Source organism: Formica exsecta, unplaced genomic scaffold, assembly GCF_003651465.1.
Source record: "Formica exsecta isolate Colony F162 unplaced genomic scaffold, ASM365146v1 scaffold106, whole genome shotgun sequence".
In the NCBI taxonomy this organism is placed as follows: domain Eukaryota; kingdom Metazoa; phylum Arthropoda; class Insecta; order Hymenoptera; family Formicidae; genus Formica; species Formica exsecta.
The window spans coordinates 513,991-534,292 of record NW_021848400.1 but is presented as its reverse complement, the minus strand read 5'-3'; the positions used below and the strand labels follow the sequence as shown (position 1 = coordinate 534,292).

Genomic DNA, 20,302 nt, shown 5'->3' with positions numbered 1-20,302 from the left:
CTCTTTCCCTTCAAAGTTAGTCGAACTTCCTTTTCAATCTTCGTTATCTCGGAATTAGATCGGAGCATATTTTCCGGTAGAATTACGGTAACATGGCTCGCGTGGATTTTATCACGTATCTGGAATACGGGTATTCCGTGAAAGCGTATATCTTTGTTTTCTCTCTCTCTCTCCGTTCGAAATCGTCTTTCGATCGAGATTTTTAGGAGAATATCGCGCGATTTGCGCAGCGATACGATTCCTCGATCAGATTCCTCTTCCAACGACTAAGGATAAAACGCGAAAGATTTGGGAACGTAAAACAGCCGCCCTCCATTCTCTTTCCTACGCTTTATCCGAATCGAATTCGGATAAAGCAGGAAGCGATTTTACGAAAAAATTTTTTTCACCGATTTTGCTAGTATGAATAGCTTCTCTAAAAAGCGAGACTCTATCCAAAGAATTTTTTTCAGATGTCACCTGGTTTTAGCACAGTTTCGCATATGTGATATTAGCTTTGAGAAAAAAAATGTTACAAATCAACTTCAAAGCGGGAATTGGCAAACGATAGAACGTGATTCGTGAATATGTCAGGAATTCTGCCGGCAATCCCGATGATTGTTCATACTAATTTCATTAGATAATTAACCGCAAGCGTTCAATTTGGTTTGACTAGATTTACCTCGTCCCGATGCACGTCGACAACGTAACGAACGTGACAAAAAGAACAGCCGTCGTACACGCAAATTAAGCAAATGCGCTTTAATCGAAGCTTCTGTAGTTGCAGTTTTTACGTAACAAGAGACGCTCCCAGACTTTACGAGATCGATTTTCGTCGTTAACGTTATTGCATTTTTTTTCCAGGGCGTCGCTTTAACAGCTCCGCAAAATACAATTTACTCGGAAATTCAATTCTATTACGTAGATTGTCGTGCACTATATTCTCTACACGTCTACCGTATAGATTTCTTGTTAATGAAATAATAAAAAGTATGAAAAAGTCAATAAAGAGAGCACACGCTATATTCCTATTCAATAGTGTAAGAGGGGAGACCGTTTCCCAATTATCTTTGCCGAGAAGGAAAGCGTGGAATATAATTGATCTATAAAAGCCTAAATTGTTAAATTGCTCCTTCTCTCTCTTTCTGCGTGGTCCCTTCTTTTGAAATAAAAGTTTTTAAACTTTCGTCAACTAGTTATTTTAACAAGAGAAAAATAATCTTTCTCTTTTTTTTTAAATTCAATCATTTTCTCTTCTTCATTAGCAGGCCACTAAGTTTTCGAACTCTCAACGTATCAACATTGAGAGCAGAAATTTCATTTTAGCAGAAAGGACGGCAATTGTTAATTACCGGTTAGCATTCCGTGGAAGCCAGACAATTACTTCGTGGAAAAGCGACCCTATATGGTGCATCGGTGCAACGAGCGATTCATCTTTTGGATACGTCAAGGACGGAAGGACACTCTTTTTATTTGATTCAATCGGAGAATATCGCGAGAGACACCAGCTGCGAATATTTTCGAAGGATCGTAGAACGAACTAAGCTGGTTTGATTTTCTGCAGCGCCAACACTATCCTTACGTGAGAATTTAGGAAAAAAAAAGGAAACTTCAGTATTTTACATACAATTTCGCAGATGTTCCATTCCTTTCTACTTTCTGCAATTTTTCGAACGTGTATTTCATCTAAATTAAATCCGTGAAAAAAATTGGGAAATATATAATTTATAAAAGTTAATAAAATTCTTTGAAAAAACTTAGAATTGAACACGAGGGAGCTAAATTAAAAATAATATTTTGAAATAAAGTACTTTGTACAAAGTTAGAAAAAAAATAACACTAAATTAGTAACTGGCTGTGTGAGATTCATAAGTACAGGTTGACGTTACCATAAATGTTATACCATTTTACTCGGAAATGAGAACGAACGAAAAAGGTGCATTGTGCACTTCCCGAGTATACCTGCCCTTTTACGATAAAACTTTAGAACATGCGATATGTGTCTACGTTGAATCGCAGGACTTACCTGTGAAATAACACATCTAGTAGACTGATGTATATAAAACTATACATTCAGGCAGGAAAGAATTATATTAAGTTATATAATCGTCTGTTTTAAAATAAAATTAAGAAAAATGCTAAAAATACGAAGAAAGAATTTTTAATTTTCTCGTTTTTATCTATTGTTTTTCTCGATTTGAGAATTTGAAAGCTTCGAATTTTTTTTAATTCTATCTCTTTTATGCAGGAGAAGATAATATGAGATTGCATTTGCACGTAGTTGTGCTGCTTATTGTTAGGTCAATCATCATAAAGTTTACGATATTGATCGAATACAACGACGGGGCAGAATATGATTATATCATTCATAATAAATTTTATATGCATCATAAATGATAATCTAAGCAGAAATTCCATAACGTATTCAAAATAAACTTATTTTTCAAATTTTTTTTCACGTCTTTACAAATTGCAATTTTATTAATTTCTACAATATAAAAATAAATAATAAAAATCTTTTAAGGAAATTTCTTTATCCTTATTTTGATAGACTTTACATAAATTAATTTGAATTGCGCTGAAAAAAAAAAGATAGCGAGAATTTTCTTTCATATTTATCAAACATTGATCTATTTGAAAGATTGGATTGAGAATCATTCTTTGGTTACTTTTATATAATTGTACAACTTCTCCTATCGCAATTATGCATCATGTTTGATATTTTTTTATTGAATATAAAAAATATATAAAGAGGCTAAAAGCTAGCTATTATCAGCTTACAATTCGAATGTTATATTGTATCTACAATATATACACACACGTAAAACTTATACATCGAAACTGACAGCTCTCAAATAGCAGATAATAAACTGCCGATCACACACACATGTTGTTTCAACTAATTAAACATAAAATAATAATGTAATTAACACGTATAGTCAAAATATTAATTCTGACGCTTATTAAATATAAACACAAGATTTAATTATGAATGAACAATAATGAAGTTCTGTAGAGGAGTGTCTATATGAGGTAAAGTAAAAAATGAAATAAACTTTTACCGATTATTAATATTATATATGTCTATTACCTTTATTATATTCTCGAGCTGATGTGATATATATTTTACTACGTCAGACTTTACGTCGAGAGTGTACCGACAGCGCCATGCGACATAAACTCTTTGAACTAATGACCAACATTCCGAGCATTTGCCGCTCGTTTCGTAAGATGGCGTTTCCTGGCTGTTATTCGGTGCACTTCTTTTAAAAGTGCGGTACAATTCACGCGTTATTTACGTCATGCGTCTGCATTCACGTTTCGGTTTTATTTTGCACAAAGAATCATAACCGCATCATACCGCATTTAAATTTGGTTATTTACAAGTAAGTAGTGTGTATTTTGACAAATCGTCAGTGTGAATATTGTTGACAATATGTATCGCGTCGAATTTATTACGCCATGGGTGCGGATGCGAGCGGAGGAGGTTAATATACGAAACGAGAGAAGACTTTTAAGTGTGGTAAGTACAATTCTCTAATTCCAATCATTACATTCTCAATATTTTCGTAGAAGATAATGCCCCACCATAAACGTAGAAGTATGATATTTACAATCTTACATATGTCGTAAAAAAAAGATATACATTTTTATAGGATTTGTTACTTTGCATTACGTTAAAAATAATAAAACATATTTGCATAAGATAGTATAAGTCTTATTACAATTTTGTTTAAAATAGTTATTAAAAGTCTACGAAGGCACAGTTTTAATTAAAAATGACAAGCGTATGTATATACCTGCGAGACGATAAATTTAAGGCGGAACCATGGACCGAGCGATATGCGACGACGTATTTCGGCAATCGCAAACGTGAGAGGAGAATCGCTGACGCGGGATCGGCGTACGATCGTTTGCACGACGTAACTCCCTTCGATCCGAGTAAACCGCGATGCGATCGCACCAAGCCAAGTCTCATTTGGGCGGAGATACACGAGGAGAACAAACGTCACGTCGTGCCGATGACTGCTAATCACTGGTACAGTCGACCGAATAGAGACCAAATCGATTATCCGGACATGAGATTTGCTCGATCGAGCAAAACCAGGGATTTCTATAGCCGAAATAGGATTCCCGATCTAACACCCAATAGAGCGGAACGAAACGCTTTCTAGCTTGGACATCTTTTACCGCCTTACAAAGTCTTTCCGAATCGAGATTTTCGTGTCCAAATTTTTATCTCGATATAAAATACAGTTAAGCAAAACAAAAAATCGATAATTAAAATTTGTATCCTATAAAAAAGCTTTATAAACGTTATATTTTATTTTTATTCTATTTAAATTGATAATGTTGATTTAATTTCGTGCAAAAACTATACGACTATTCTTTCTCGTTTTCGGTATTTTATCGCTTTTGTGAGAATTTTTTAAACGCGACACGCGCTATTGTTAGCACTTTTACTAGCGCTTCAGACTAGAAATAGAACGTTTCGACACGATAAATGAGCATTTGACAGGGTACGCCAACGCGATTACTAATTAATATTAACGTGTCATGTTGTATTTTCAAACATGGGTAAGCATGTAACAATATTGACAATATATAGGATTTGTTCAGAAGCAGAACAGGTAAAGTATGATATCCCGTAAACTACGCTCCCCTGGATTTATAGTCTCGCATGGTGTGCTTTTGATTAATGAATTATTTTTGTCGCGCTACAAAATGTACACACACAATATTTTTCTACCACAACAAGAGAAGGGGGTGTTGTGCAAGTTTTATATTATCCAATGTGCAAATAGATTTATTGATTTTTAGAAAATGCATATTAAAATTTTAAAAATTTTCTTTGTAAGCTTATGTACGTTTTTTTTCGTCATTATTCATCTTCTCTTTAATTGCCGCGAAATTTTTTATCGCTGTATTTTATCTCACATGTAGTAATTTGATACTGCAATAAGACAACTTTATTAAACATCGCGCATATCTCGCTCCGTATACAATAAAGGTCGCTTATAAGAGAAATATTCTTCTCGAATAAGTGTTCCCCCTTGTATCCCTCTCCACTCGAGCGAGCGCAAAACCTCGAGGCTTGTTTTATCTACCGATTCACTTACATATGCAACCGAGACTTTGGAACTTTATGATATTATATCATTTCACTCGCTCTCTATTCGCTCTCGTTGTTCTCGATGAGTCGCCAGAAAATTTAAAAGAACAGTTCAATAATACTATAATTAGGATCCAGCGAGATTTTATACGCGACTCTTGTCCCCAATTTGTTCTGTTATGAACGATCTTTACTATATCGAAGAGGCTCTCTTTTTTATAAAGCAAAATACTTTTAGCCTTCGCGATGCGATATTCTGGTCTTCCTCGAACTTTTGCTTTCTATATTATTGCTATTTGAGCGTATAGTTTGCTATCAGGATTTATTTCTCTCGCGGATAGACCAGTGAAAGAATCTTATGTACATAAAGATGAAGTGTGGATAGTACCGTATAAACTCTCCGTATATTACTCTCAAGACTTATATATCGATCGGCTAGTTTAAATTCGATATTCTTAGCTACCTTATTCACGGACAATCACCTTTTATCATACATTCTTAATAATCGTACAAGCGAAAAAAGATCTTCGAATTTACGGACATTTCGATTATTACAGTCGATATTGATAAATAATCGAAAACGCTTTTGACAAAATGCGTAACAATTTTCGCGTCTTGAATTATTTTTTATAGCATTGGCATTTTTTAACGATTCGAATTTCCTCGTATTCGATCAAAACAGTTCTGTTTCATATTTTTCAAAGCAATTCGCGGACATGTCTCGCATCCCTCGGTGTTTCTATTTTCTCTGCCATCTTCTACGCCGCTTCACGGAAGCAAGGTTGATACCGGGATTGCTTTACTTCCGAATACTCAAAAGGAAATGCCACGGAAAAAGAGAGAGAGGGAGGAAGAGTGCGCGTATGCACACAGACACGTATGAATTTCCGCCTTCAGCTCGCAACTCGGCATCGAGTTTCACGCGAGATCCTTGAAACTCAAGACTCGGAAAGTGCCGACTTTAGTCGGTGACGTTTGTGTCAGAAGGAATTTTTTCTTCATTTTTTTTTCTCTTTTTTTACCGCCGATATTTATATACACGTCGCGGGAATAACGCCCGGGGATTTATGACGCGCCCCACGATGTTAGAAACAATCGTTGTCCTACCCTTTCGACATTCAAACGCCAAAGGCATTACGTCTCCGAAGACGTAACCATCTAGCATCGCGTTTCATTGCGGCGGTAGGTCGACCGTTCGAAATGTTGTTGCATATTTTAAGGCAGGCGTTTCTTCGACAGAACTGAGCTACGTTGCTCACGTATAAAAACAGACGTGGCACGAAGGACGCGCAATCGAATAAATAATAGACGGTTGCATTATTAGACCCCGATAGTGAAGGATGAGACTTTATCCAGGCGGAGATACTATAATCGGAGGCGCGACACGAGTTATAAATTTATAATTGAATACGAATGTGCAGAGAACCCCGTCGCGTCTCGAGGTAGATTTTTCTCACGAAAGTATGCATATCGTTACGCAATGCAATCGGGGAAAAATCACGATGTGACTTATGTACTTTGCATTTAGTATTAAAAACGGAGATGATAGCGGCACGTCACGTCACGGCTCTTCGCGAATTGCTAATCGCTATTGAGGACTGTACGCAAATTTATGTGCATTTAATAGGCGGTCGACATGACTATCTCCCGCCGACGGTAGTTAAATCATTAGAGATACGAGAAACGCGACATCTGTTCGCAAATCGTTGTTTATTTCCGACTCGTTAATTAAAAGTCTAATTAGTACTGCGTCAATTAATGAGAATTTCACTTTTACCGGGCTCCACGTGGCCGCTTCTCGTTCGCGCAGAAAAAGGAAGAGATCGACGACGTTCTCGTCGGTTCTGGCACTGCGTGATGACTAGCAATTACGAACTCCTCGCAATATTTCCTTTCGTCGTTAATTATTTATACAATGCATAAATTTTCTCGCTCTTACAGTAAATTTTATTTTTTTAGCAACAACAAAAATGTTGCAAAATCTAAAGCTTTAAAAGATTATGATATCTTTAGATTTTTTTAAATACGTAGTTGCAACAATTTTTGATCCCTGCTTGTAGTCGCGAAAAAATCGAATCATAATTTATGTTTGCTAATTAAATATGTATCTGAAATTATATACCAGATTAATTTTTTTGGCTTTACACAGCTGAGGAAAATGCTTTATAATAGATGAACATTGTGGCTGAAACCTTATTAGGAGTAATTTAAAATTGGTTACTACGTCGTATACATTGATATTAGCGAGCTCGTCTCCGTTCCCGGCTTCGGGACGCAGTTAATCGAATTACCTTTGGTACCGTAAAGTAACGTAGCCGAAAGGGCTATATAGAGTGTGACCCCATTAATAGTTGCTCCCGAGAAGTTAGATGCGTTTGCGCAGTGAGGGCGAATAAATTTTGGCGGTTACTAGGGGGATCGCGAAGTTTCTCCCTCGAATTGTTTTATAGCACCCGATGGACTTTAACGGTTTCTCTGCCTAGGATTATGCTTATTATTATATCATTTCGTTCACGTCTCCCGACGCAATCACGCAAATAGTATTTGTCAGCGATCGCGGCGATGAAAATGAACGTATGCGCGCGCGATCTTATTAAGCGGCATACTTTAGTTACGTAACACACTCGAGTAATTAACGTCAACGATCTATTTCCTTTAAATCCTATATTTAGTTGGCGCGTCATTGACGTTAATTAATGGTCGCGTGCGGGTTTCGAGCGGATTAATTGTTAACAATATACGAGTGCGAATCCAAAGTTCCGTTTCCCGATGTTTCATCGAACTACAACTATAATTTGTTATCCGGTGCGAGCGCGATCGACAGTGTTTCCCGATGATTCTAGATTCGCATTCTATTTCCGTAAAATCCGCAAACCGATAATTGCCGCAACAACTGTTCGTCTCGCGCCGGCGCGAGATATATACTACAAGATAAATACTGCAAGCCGCAAGTATTCCCAGCTTCATCCCGCAACATTTTTCTCGAGCCGACCGCGCACGGTGCGGCGGGCTGTGCCAGTAAATTTCCGGTTACGCAGACACGATATCGCGATACATGACTCTTTCTTTTTTCTCCTTCCTTCTTTATTTTCTTTTTGCTCTGAAAAAACGGTGTATATATATCACGAAATACGTTTCCTCATCACATTGCTAAAGTATATCAGATAGATTTACGGTGGGGCTGTAATTTACGTCAATCCGCTTCGAGATATTTACCGTTGTGTCACTTCGCGTCGATTTGCAATCTGCGTGCTCATCGTATCGAAGATAGTAAGCTAAATATTTGCGCAAATAAAACTCGCGCCTAATTTGTCGAAACAATCGTATTTTTTACTGCTATCACGTGCGCGCGGCGCCTATAAATGTAACGTAAGTGTCGTCGTCGCGATCTAATGCAGTGCGATATGGCGGCGATAAACATCGACAAGACGTGCTCCGCGTTGCCGATTTCGCAGCAGGATCATCGGGAGACGTCTCTCCTGACTGATCGCGACGTTAACAAAATATTAGAGCGTAAACTCGGCGGCGGTAACTTCCGACTCGTTGGCTGGAAATTGGAGCGCCTCGACGACGCGAAAGGCTTCCTCGGCCAATATTATCGTTTGCATATTACGACAAGATGCGGCACGGACGGAGACGGGACGCAGAGTTTGCAGTTCTTCGCAAAAACACCACCGCCGTCCGATAGTCCGCAGTTCGAGTTCCTGAAACGTTATGATTCGTTCAACAAAGAGATCGCCGTTTATACGGATCTAATGCAACGGATGGGTGCGGGCGGATCCCAGAGATGGATGGTGGAGTGTTATCTTTGCAAACAGAATGTTATCATGGTTTTGGAAGACGCGTCGTTAAACGGCTACGCCACGCCGGACAAATACGTGCCGTTCGATGAGGAGCACTGCGTCTGGTTACTGAGAACTCTTTCCAAGTTCCACTCGAGGTCCCTGATACTGGACGAAAGACTCCGCCGAGAAGAGGACGGCCGGACCATCCTCCATTTCTACGGACACCTGCTGAATGAGGTTCTCTTCGTCGATGGGGACGACAGATCGGAAAAGATCCTTGCCGCCAGTATTACGGGCCTTTATACGATTCTCGATCTCGTCGAGGATCTCGACAATGACACTAGGAACGACATTAAACGCCGTATCACCACGTGGTCGCGAAAGATTTCGCGATTATTGGCACCGTCCGAGAGACACAGAAACGTCATCTGTCATCGCGATATTTGGGCGAATAATATGATGTTTCGACACGATCCGGCCGGCAATACGAAAGGCTGTTACCTTATAGACTGGCAGTTTCTCCGTTATTGTCCACCGGCGATCGATTTTGCGTGCTGCTTATATCTCAACACTAATCGTGCCATCAGAGATCGTTATTTCCATACTTTTGCCAAAATCTATCACGATTCGCTTGCACGGCATCTGGCGCAAGAAGGCCTTGACATTAACAATCATCTACCCTGGACGGCGTTCCGCGAGAGTTACGCGGAGGCGCGAAACGTAGCCCTCATTTACGCCGCGCTCAATTTGCAAATAATGCTGCTGTCTGAATCAATAACCATGCAATATTTTCGCGAGGTCGACCAACTCGAGGATATCCTGTACGGTGACGGGCGAGCGAAAATCGTGCGACATCAGTGCGAAATAATGCCCGCGTATAAGACTCGTATCCTGGAGATTGTATTCGAAATTAAGGATCGCTTGCCCGAGCTTCCGCCGAATCCTTAACTCTGCGCGGACGGTGAAAAACGACGTGTTCGCACGCGCGTGTCGTTGCTTTACCTGCTTTACGATCTGTGATAACAGACTGGAATCGCGCCAGGTAACATCATCAGAAGCTTATTTACGATTCTCGATTGCTCGTACGTTTCGAGAATTGTGTCGTTCGATCATTCGCAGAGAATTTTGTTCGCGTTCGATTAGAACGGAGAATGATAATGCGCAACGTCTATGTTTGCTATTGTTTAATATATTTCTTTTATTGATATTGGATAAATGAATTATCGCTAATTTCTTCTCTCACACACAACATAGAACATTTACATCACTCGGTAATAACTTTGATTGAAATGAATTTTTCTATGTGAAAAATGTCTCCGGATAAGTAATTTACGTCAAGAACGGAAAAGATTTGAAAAGTCTCAAGATAGTTTGGTATTAAGACGTGTATTGGATAGGTAAAGAAATATTGGAATCTCTGCTTTTCAGTTATAATTGATGATGGAGAAACGTTTCCGATGCAAATAGACATATAAGAGCGTTTCCACAGAAATATCATTTCGCTCATTTTTCAAACGTCATCATTACATCTCGTTTCCTCTTCGTGAGAGTTTTTCCTCAACGGTGCATATTCATTAGCACGCTAGCAAAACAGCAAGGTACTATGTCAGGTTTTTGTTCAAATGTATTTTTGTCATTTTTATCTTTATAACAATTGATACAATTTGCATATTCAGTATCAAGGAAAATAATTGTTTTATCTTCATCCCCGTCATTCAGTCGTCGCCTCAATCTTTGTTAAAGGCGCGGTCGTCAGGAAAGCTAATTCTACGGTTAAAACCATTGTGTGGCGTAGCGCTTTGCAAACTTAAACGAGACCATCATTCCGTGTTACGTCAGACGAACTTTGTCATGAAAAGAAAAAGGAATTACTCTGCGTAATAAACTTTAGAACAGTCAGCCGGGAAAGAAAGCGCGAAGAGAAGAAAGTCTCTGGCTCTTGAAATAAGTCTTGTCATATTCGCGCATAATGCATTTTTTTTATTTGCATGCAATAGAAAATATTTTTTTAATTGGCTTCCCAATTTAATCATACATATTATGTGACAAATATATACATATATACGCACAATTATAGTTAACAAATTTTATTTCTGCAAATACTTTGCTTTTGTATATATTATATATAAATAAAAACATATATTTTTTGATAATGTATAATTTATGATAAAATTCAAAATAGAATTATATTTATAATTCTATGCATCATGTTTTATGTATAAAATACATAAGGAATTGAAATACACGTATACGAAATACATAAGGAATTGAAATACACGTATACGAAATACATGTCCAAAAAAAATACGCAAGACGTAAAATTAAAAATAAATTTTTGTTTTGAATTCGATCACAAATTATAGATATTGTGAAAAATAAATTTTATTTTTAATAAACGTTTATAAAGGATTGTGCTAAAAATATATTTTTTTACGGTACGTGGCAGTGAATCGAACGAATTCAATTATTTTGTACACGTAGCGACATTATTTAGTAGCATTCGGAGTCGTCGTTCGCCGGCGCGACCAATGTACCCACGAGGTTTTTTGGCGATAAAATGATGAAGAACGGCCAAGTTTAATGGGCTGCGACGTTATATCGAATTAAAGCGGAAGTTCCTTTTATTGCTAGTTATGCGAGACGTTCGTATAATCATGCCGCGATGTGTATTGATGATATATACTCGACGTAAAATTTTGACGGCCAGATGATATTTAAAGATTACAAATAATTATTACGTTTATTATAATTTAATTGTGACTATAGTCCTGATAACGATTGTTGAAGACGCGGATCTCAGACTTGATCTATCCCACTTGATTTTCACTCGACGGCGCGAAACCGCTTTATCTAGAATAATGTTATGATTCCATTATACGTAGCAAGGCGCATCTACCTTTATCGTCGTGGTAAAGAACTCGATAATCTTCCGTAATAGAAATCGCGGGAGTGTATTAACTATCATATACATATGAATATTATTATCGATCCTTCGTTCTATACTGCTGCTTTGCACTATCGATCCGAATACAAATAAATTTTCAGTTACCAATGTATATAGCTAGAATATTTTTGTCCGGTGACTGTGTATGCTCCGAAAATGTTTGTTCCGAGAAACGAGCCGAGTAAACACTTTCGATGGGCGACGAGAATAATTCGTTGCGTCTTTTCGAATGAAGGGATGAAGAGCGTATAAGGAGAACTTTCGACGGTGCATTCGTCTTTCGGAATAGCAGCGTGTCGCGGGCACACGCTGTTTATGCGAAATCCTGTGGCTCGTGGCGGCGAGAGTCGAGAGCGCAGGCGTCCGGAGTCCTGTGGCGGCAAGCGCGGACTCGGATTTTCTCTAGTGTCGCGTCAACTGCCGCTGGAGAGTCGTGCGCATCGCACCCTCTCTGTGCCAAGCCTGTACAACCCCCTTTCTTGCGTGGCTTCACCACGTTTCGTCTCGTCGCTCGACCTTAAGATCGGAATTAAAAAGTACTTCCGGAGCGCGGCCAATCTCGCGCGAGACTTAAACGCTCCCTCGAGACGTTGTTTATACTTCTTAGTGCAACGGGGTTCTTTTCTCGGGGGGAAAAAAAAGCCTTTTCGCGCGTCGATATGAAATACACGTACGCGTCGCGAAAGTCGTAATCAATTTGACGTTATAAACGATCAACGATGGTGAACGCTTCTTGATTGGAATTCCCCGATCGAAAACTGGGATAATCGATTTCCGGGAGATCGCGAATGAGAGTGCACAAGCGTAACGCGCGAGTTTCGTAGGAACGCAATCGTTCAATGTGACTGGCGGGCGCGAATTCAGTCGAAATAGCGTTCATCCCCGAGCGCGTCCCATTTCCGGTCGTCCGCGCGGAAGCGTGACGTATTCCCAAAGAGGAACAGTGCATCCATCGATCATGAATCGACGCGACGTGCAAGCGCACGCTGATTCGGCCGACAACGAGTCGTCCGCATGTCAAGGAATGTTCGCGTCGGACGCCAAAGCATGAGGGACGCCAAAGCATTGACGTAATGGTGAGCACGATGCTATTATTTCCTGTATCCGAGTTAGCGCGTGTTATGCGTGCAATTCGTGAAAACAAAGGGGCAGCCGCAAGGATAAACGTAATCGAAACCCGCTTGTAACAGAGGGTATATCCTGCGCTTTGAAACAATTGTACGGGATAATTTAGATGCTTTGCGAATAATGTTGCTGTTGCGAAATGAATAATGTTCTCAAGCGTAAGAATACCGGCTGGCGTACATAACGGATTGATCACGCACGAGTGAAAAATCGTAAGCCGCGCAAAGTGCGAACTCGCGTTATAAGGAGAACTTTCGACGGTGCATTCGTCTTTCGGAATAGCAGCGTGTCGCGGGCACACGCTGTTTATGCGAAATCCTGTGGCTCGTGGCGGCGAGAGTCGAGAGCGCAGGCGTCCGGAGTCCTGTGGCGGCAAGCGCGGACTCGGATTTTCTCTAGTGTCGCGTCAACTGCCGCTGGAGAGTCGTGCGCATCGCACCCTCTCTGTGCCAAGCCTGTACAACCCCCTTTCTTGCGTGGCTTCACCACGTTTCGTCTCGTCGCTCGACCTTAAGATCGGAATTAAAAAGTACTTCCGGAGCGCGGCCAATCTCGCGCGAGACTTAAACGCTCCCTCGAGACGTTGTTTATACTTCTTAGTGCAACGGGGTTCTTTTCTCGGGGGGAAAAAAAAGCCTTTTCGCGCGTCGATATGAAATACACGTACGCGTCGCGAAAGTCGTAATCAATTTGACGTTATAAACGATCAACGATGGTGAACGCTTCTTGATTGGAATTCCCCGATCGAAAACTGGGATAATCGATTTCCGGGAGATCGCGAATGAGAGTGCACAAGCGTAACGCGCGAGTTTCGTAGGAACGCAATCGTTCAATGTGACTGGCGGGCGCGAATTCAGTCGAAATAGCGTTCATCCCCGAGCGCGTCCCATTTCCGGTCGTCCGCGCGGAAGCGTGACGTATTCCCAAAGAGGAACAGTGCATCCATCGATCATGAATCGACGCGACGTGCAAGCGCACGCTGATTCGGCCGACAACGAGTCGTCCGCATGTCAAGGAATGTTCGCGTCGGACGCCAAAGCATGAGGGACGCCAAAGCATTGACGTAATGGTGAGCACGATGCTATTATTTCCTGTATCCGAGTTAGCGCGTGTTATGCGTGCAATTCGTGAAAACAAAGGGGCAGCCGCAAGGATAAACGTAATCGAAACCCGCTTGTAACAGAGGGTATATCCTGCGCTTTGAAACAATTGTACGGGATAATTTAGATGCTTTACGAATAATGTTGCTGTTGCGAAATGAATGATGTTCTCAAGCGTAAGAATACCGGCTGGCGGCCGGCTGTACATAACGGATTGATCACGCACGAGTGAAAAATCGTAAGCCGCGCAAAGTGCGAACTCGCGTGATAAAACCGAGGATAGATCGAGAGAGGAAGGCGCTGATGTACGCGATTTACGTAATATTGGAATTGTTATCGCGCGCGACAAGGTTCGCGTCGAAGGAGTTGACCTTTCACAGTTGTGGAGTGAAGCGCGGAAGGATGGAAAATGGCGTGACAGAGTTTCGGAGCCATCAGCCATTAATGGCACGTGTCGAGGTGCGCAATCTACATACCTAAGTATGTACATAAGCAACACAATGGTGTTCTAGCGATTTCTGATTCTATGTTATTCCGTTCCAACTCCACACAGACACTGTTACACAGTAACCGATGGTCGCTGACAGATCAAACTAATTATTCGATCGATTATACGTATGTAAATGGAATAATGGATAATCATTCTTATGTTCTTTGATATAAACTATTTTATCGCGCTTATAGTAATAGTATCATTATAAATGTATATAATAATTTAATTATAGGATTAGAATTAGCTTTTACGATTGGATTATAAATCAAACAATTTATAATTTATAAATGAGATACGTTCACACTATTTGTGTTAACGATTGTATTAGCTTATACTGTTACTCCCCAATATTTGTTCAACCTATTTGCAAAAGTTCTAAATTTAATTTAGCAAATAATTTTGCCTTGCAAGAAAATTTATAATTAACGATTTCTTAGAGTAAAACTTTGATATTTCTACTTTTGACGTTATATTCTTCAAGTTACTTGAGTTTTGTTATTTCTGGACGGTTTAATGAAATGTCACTCCCTATAGTTTATTGCAATACGCGGCGTCGAATCGGCAAGTTTTAAGCTTTCAAAAGCAAGAGATTCGGTCGTCGAGCAAACAGAGGATATCTCTCGCCGGCAATGATTTATTCGACGTTCATAGAATGACAGCGGGTGACATTCGTGCAGCATCCGACATGCGTGCAACGTATGCGTGTTCAAGCACGTGACAGGGATCATCATAAGCCATGACACACGTTGTACAGCTGCCTTTTCAAATACAGTGTACATATGAAGTATGAGGTTTATAATCTGCCGATACATATCTTTCTTTTAAATACTCTCGCGCGCTTCTATTATTCAAATAATTTTTTTTCTTCAAAAGTTTTACAAATTATTTAATTCAACTAATCTCATAATCTGCTCATTTCTCCATGATCGCAGATTTATAAATAGAAAATTTAAAATATTTCATTATTATATACCCACATACACACAAGATGTTGTTTAGAGAGATTAATTTTAAAAAAATGTCCGGATATAGACACAATTCTTGATCCGAAAAGAGAGAGAAAGTTGGTATGACAGATGCATTTCGTTTATGACTGAGCATATTATTAAACGTGTAGAAATTGCTTAATAATCCTAACCGCTTGTCAGGCAAAGCTGTGTCAATTTATCCCAATGTCTCGTATCCACGAGGAGGTTACGTGACATATTAGACTTTATACACATATAGTACTGCATATGCATGCCAGCGGTTCGAGATAAACCGCTACGAGCTAATGGCATTAAAATGTCTCACGACTAATCTCATTTAGATATATGTATGTATGTGTATATGTATGTGTGTGGCATAGCCGCATTTCAATCCGAATGCATACGTATATGTACAAACTCCGACCTTGCAAAGTGGGAGAGCAAAAGCATGACAGGCATGAGTAAGACACACTCGCAACGTCACTTTTACAAACCGCGAGATTTTATTTACACTTTCGTGAGCGCGCGCTTCCGTAGTCTCGTACGGAGATTGCATTATCAGTCACGCTGACGCATGTAAACCGATTTCGTTGGCGTTCATGTACCGAACGTTGCACGTGCATTTACGACCGTCGCAGGCGCCGCGGGCGTCGGAGCTCGCGGATATACTGTTTCCCGGAGATATGAGCTTGATTCGTATGAGGCAGAACGAAGTCGTAAACCTTCTCCGTCTTGCCAATTCGAGTGATCGATAAACAAGCAAGCGTAACACGGAATAGCAGCTAGGAAACGTCACGGCTAGAGATCAAATAAATTATAGCCGAGAGAGTTGGCTTCTTCGTATCTATAAAAATCTATTCTCGTATTTGCCGAAACGTCTTGTCAAATTATACAGTTTACAACGAAAAATAATTTATTTTTAAACTCAAGAAAAAAGGTAGTGACAAAAGAGAAGAATAATAGAATTCTTATAATGTTTTTGATGTTAAATGCAATTTTGGATTTTAAAATTCTCTATTGTGTGCGTGTCACAGTTTTAATAAATTTAATTTAAAGTTGTAGAAGAAGACTAGAAAGGAATTTGTAATACAAATTAAAATCACAATAAAACTTTTAATAAGATATTAAGTCAACCACAGAGGAAAGTTATAAATTACATCATTAAATATTACGAACAATCTACTAAATATTTTTCATTTATTTTGTTTACGCTTTACAAATTGTTCAAAAGCTGACAATTTTTATATCAAAATAAATTCTAAATATTGAGATTAATATGACAGAGAGATGTTCAATTATTTAAATATTTTTTAATTTTTGCAAAAATTTGTATGTATGGATTTTTCAAGTTAGATACATATAAATCCAATGTTAAAATTAACGGAGCCAATATATGGCGTTTATACAGTAAATTATTAATTATAACGTATTTATGATAATAAGCCCAACACATTTTCGATTATAAAAATCTTATTAACTTAAATCTTTTTTTAAGGGGGAGTCAAAATAATATGCTTAATTTTGAACAAAATGAAATATTTTAGCACGTTACCGTAGCTATAATGTAAAGAATATTAAAATAGTTTTTCTTTACCATTTTAATTTTAATGCAACAGAGCATTTTTGGAAGCCAAAATTATATTATACCAAAAATTGCATAAAATAATTATAATCCTTTAAAATTTTTTTTTTTTTTTTTTTTTGTTGAACTGTGTTACAAGAATTAAATTTTGTTGGCATTGTAGCGAAACAATAACTTGAAAGCTGGATCTATATGTAAGATGGATCGCTTTGGTAACGAGTTGCTTTGGGATCACTATCTAGACGATTGATCCCTTGAGAGAGGTTCCGAGATGACACGTATATCTCGCGCAATGCGACGTTATGCAATTAGTTATACACAGTTGTACACGCGGCCATATCGGTAAACTCTCGAAATCCAGCGTCGGCTGGTTCATATGTTAGCGCGATTCAGTTTGAAGCCGTAAATTAACCGTAGCCAGCAATCCGCTATGACAAAATCTCGGTGAAATATCCGCCAGAGTACCAATCGACGATTTGAATAGAATTTTTTGTTTTTTTTTTCTTTTTATTTTTATTCACACCGAGAGATATTTTATGAGTCATATATTTTAAATTTGTTTTCGCACGCGGACTCTCGGTAAAACTATCGCGAGGTGTCGTTCCCAAGTTGTGTATAACGCGGAGAGATTATCAAATTCCACCGATATCGATTTAACGAAAGATATCAGCATCGCGACGAAGTTATGAGTGCAAATTATTTTCCTTGGCAAGTATGAATTTTCAAGTTATGCGATTTGTCGCTTAGAATGATAAAGTTTGCGATATTTTCCGCTGGGCGATCGAGAATAGCGTTTGAAATATTTTGCTATTAAAACTCTCCTTCTAGGCATTACAGCGAATCGTACATACATTTGAATCGTAAAATAAAACTTGACGTTTCCTTCGATCAATGCGAAATCCGGATTGTATCCGGTGAAATGAAGCATGTCTATTTAATAAGTAAAAGGAAATTAAAATCTCCTTCTTTGACCTACTCTATAATCTTTTGAACGTAGCTGGATGAGGTCAATAAAGATTCCGTGATTTCCGACAGTAACTCAGACGTTAAAATGTCGGGTAACGCCCGTTCGATAGTGCAGTATGAAAGATGTGAAAAGGTCCATTTGCACGAACTATATGAAAATGAATAGCTTGCGAAAGTAATCGCCGTTTATATCGACGCGAAGGATATATATATACTGGAAATACGCGCTAGAACAGCAGACGCGTCTACCATCCCCGGTGCATGTAATATTTACCGCGGTGCAACGGCTAGAATACAGTGCGCGACAGCCAAAGGATCGATATCTAACATCCCTACGGCTTAGATTTTATATTCTAAATGCGAGACGCGCGCGAACGAGCGAAACTCGCGCTGCCCGAGGCAAAGCCGAGGAATAAAGTCTGAAAGAAAAATAACCGAGAGTATAAAACGAAATTGCCGTCGTATAGTCGCGCGAAACTTCTTACACGACGTGAAAAAAATTTTTGGCCCCTGCAGGCGGCACACGATAAATTAAAACTGTACGAGAGTTGACGGAACGGCCAACAGGCATGCACGCATGTTAGGTACAGGACGCCGGATTTTTTCGTATTTGCGAATTATCGTGCAAGAAAGACGCATGTGTTGTTTCGAATTGTGCGTTACGGGCCGCGATAAGCTTAACAGATGGTGCATGAGCGTGCGTGCCCGTTGTTAACTCCACATATCACGTCGTTCCGGCTTAATCGGTAAGCTCGTTCGTCATTGCGGTTACTTGCGATTTTTAACTCGATAGCGATTAAAGCTCGACGTTATATGCGACGAGTATGTTTGATATTCGCATAAAATTGCGAGAGCCGCGAGGAAAATTCGCGAGGCCGTGTCCGCTTAATGGCGGTCCGTGATATTACTGCGTCAAGTCCATTGATACTGGTGAAATAATTGACGGAAGCGAAATGTCGTTCGTGTCCACTAAAATGTATAACGCGATATACTCTCTGCGCGCATGTATGGGATCGTGCACATTGCACATTGTTCCGAAGATGAGAATAATATGTACAGATGGAGAGAGAGAGAGAGAGAGAGAGAGAGAGAGAGAGAGAAAGGGTAGGGGGAGTTTGACGTAATACGTGCGAATGCAGAACAACAACGTGTCATTCGTGACAACGGATGCTTTCGATATTTTTGACACTATACGTTCTACTCACGCGCGCACCGGACATTTTTATCATTCATATCCTACCTTTCTGGGATGTGAATGTGCCATCGAATATTTATTCCTGTAGGATACTTAATAATATTATCAACTCTCTTGAGAATAATTTCGTCTGTAATTAAAAATGCATGGGGCACACTTTTAATTACATTAGTATGTAAATATGAATCTCGGGACGTAAAAAGAAGCATTATATTACGTACACTATATGTAGTGGTGTAATACATTTGTCGGGATATATGTAGAGATGTCAACATGAATGAGAAAAAAGAGATTTTTCCGTTTTCATATATAATAGCTTTCTATTTGTCTAATTAATTCAAATAAATCTGACATCGTATATTTTTAAATACATATTATTTTTAATGTAATAACATTGTAATAGTGTAAATAATGTAATTTTTAGAGTATACAACATAATATTTCAAGATAATTACGTCTCTACAAAACATTTTATGTATTACTCATATGTTATCTTTATTCCATAGTTAAGGTTATATATTATTAATACGGTAAAAGCGTATCAAAAGTCGTGGTCAACGTGTACTGAAAGCTCACGATCGTAAACATGCTTTTAGAACTTTGCGGTCGCGTGCAGCGTATCTAGAAAGCAGCAACATAAAACACGAAAAAAAAAACACGTTTATGTTTGAACTAAATATGGATCGCGACTTGGCATATAGGACACTAGGGCGTGACTTACACGCACTTGCTTCTAGAAAATTCCATTTCGACGCTAAATTACCTTCATACTTTACGGACACACATATAGATATCATTTCTCATATTTCTTTTAACTCTGTTTAAAAAATGATCGGCAATCTATTGCTAAGAGCGCGATCACTGTTGTTATTCTACACGGAACATTTTCCTCGGCAAATCGAAGTCGTCGAAAGACCTTTTTACGAGAGAAAAAATAGCGCATACACGGTGTACATATAAGATTTAAGGAGTGCTCGTCTCTCTCGCTATATTCTTTTAGATGCATAGAAACGCTCGCGTAATACACGCAAGTACCCATTAAATTCGCACAC

The 20,302-nt window shown here is 39.0% G+C and overlaps 4 protein-coding genes across 4 annotated transcripts in view; 3 read left to right on the top strand and 1 right to left on the bottom strand.

Annotated features, from left to right (window-relative positions):
* The window catches only part of LOC115234270, a gene marked incomplete at its 3' end in the record, with an annotated part of 63,759 nt that overhangs the window by 28,918 nt on the left and 14,539 nt on the right, over positions 1-20,302 (bottom strand). The gene's annotated exons all lie outside the window — the stretch shown is intronic.
* On the top strand, positions 3,416-4,154 carry LOC115234265. The gene is made up of 2 exons (XM_029805208.1): positions 3,416-3,502; positions 3,801-4,154. The coding sequence occupies exons 1-2, from the start codon at positions 3,416-3,418 to the stop codon at positions 4,152-4,154; spliced, it is 441 nt and encodes a 146-aa protein (XP_029661068.1).
* Positions 8,497-9,827, top strand: LOC115234278. Its single transcript, XM_029805234.1, has one exon. The coding sequence runs from the start codon at positions 8,497-8,499 to the stop codon at positions 9,823-9,825; it is 1,329 nt and encodes a 442-aa protein (XP_029661094.1). The 3' UTR covers positions 9,826-9,827.
* LOC115234262 (suppressor of lurcher protein 1) overlaps positions 13,902-20,302 on the top strand; it is a gene marked incomplete at its 5' end in the record, with an annotated part of 296,609 nt that continues 290,208 nt past the window's right edge. Inside the window, one exon of the mRNA XM_029805194.1 lies at positions 13,902-14,015. Within this exon, the coding sequence (XP_029661054.1) occupies positions 13,902-14,015 (114 nt within the window). The remainder of the gene's footprint in view (positions 14,016-20,302) is intronic.

Bases quoted from the DNA above. Each gene is read 5' to 3' on its own strand.
- LOC115234278 (XM_029805234.1), top strand. From the start codon at position 8,497: ATGGCGGCGATAAACATCGACAAGACGTGCTCCGCGTTGCCGATTTCG.
- LOC115234265 (XM_029805208.1), top strand. From the start codon at position 3,416: ATGTATCGCGTCGAATTTATTACGCCATGGGTGCGGATGCGAGCGGAG. The intron at 3,503-3,800 runs GTAAGTACAATT...GATAAATTTAAG, and splicing joins AGAGAAGACTTTTAAGTGTG to GCGGAACCATGGACCGAGCG.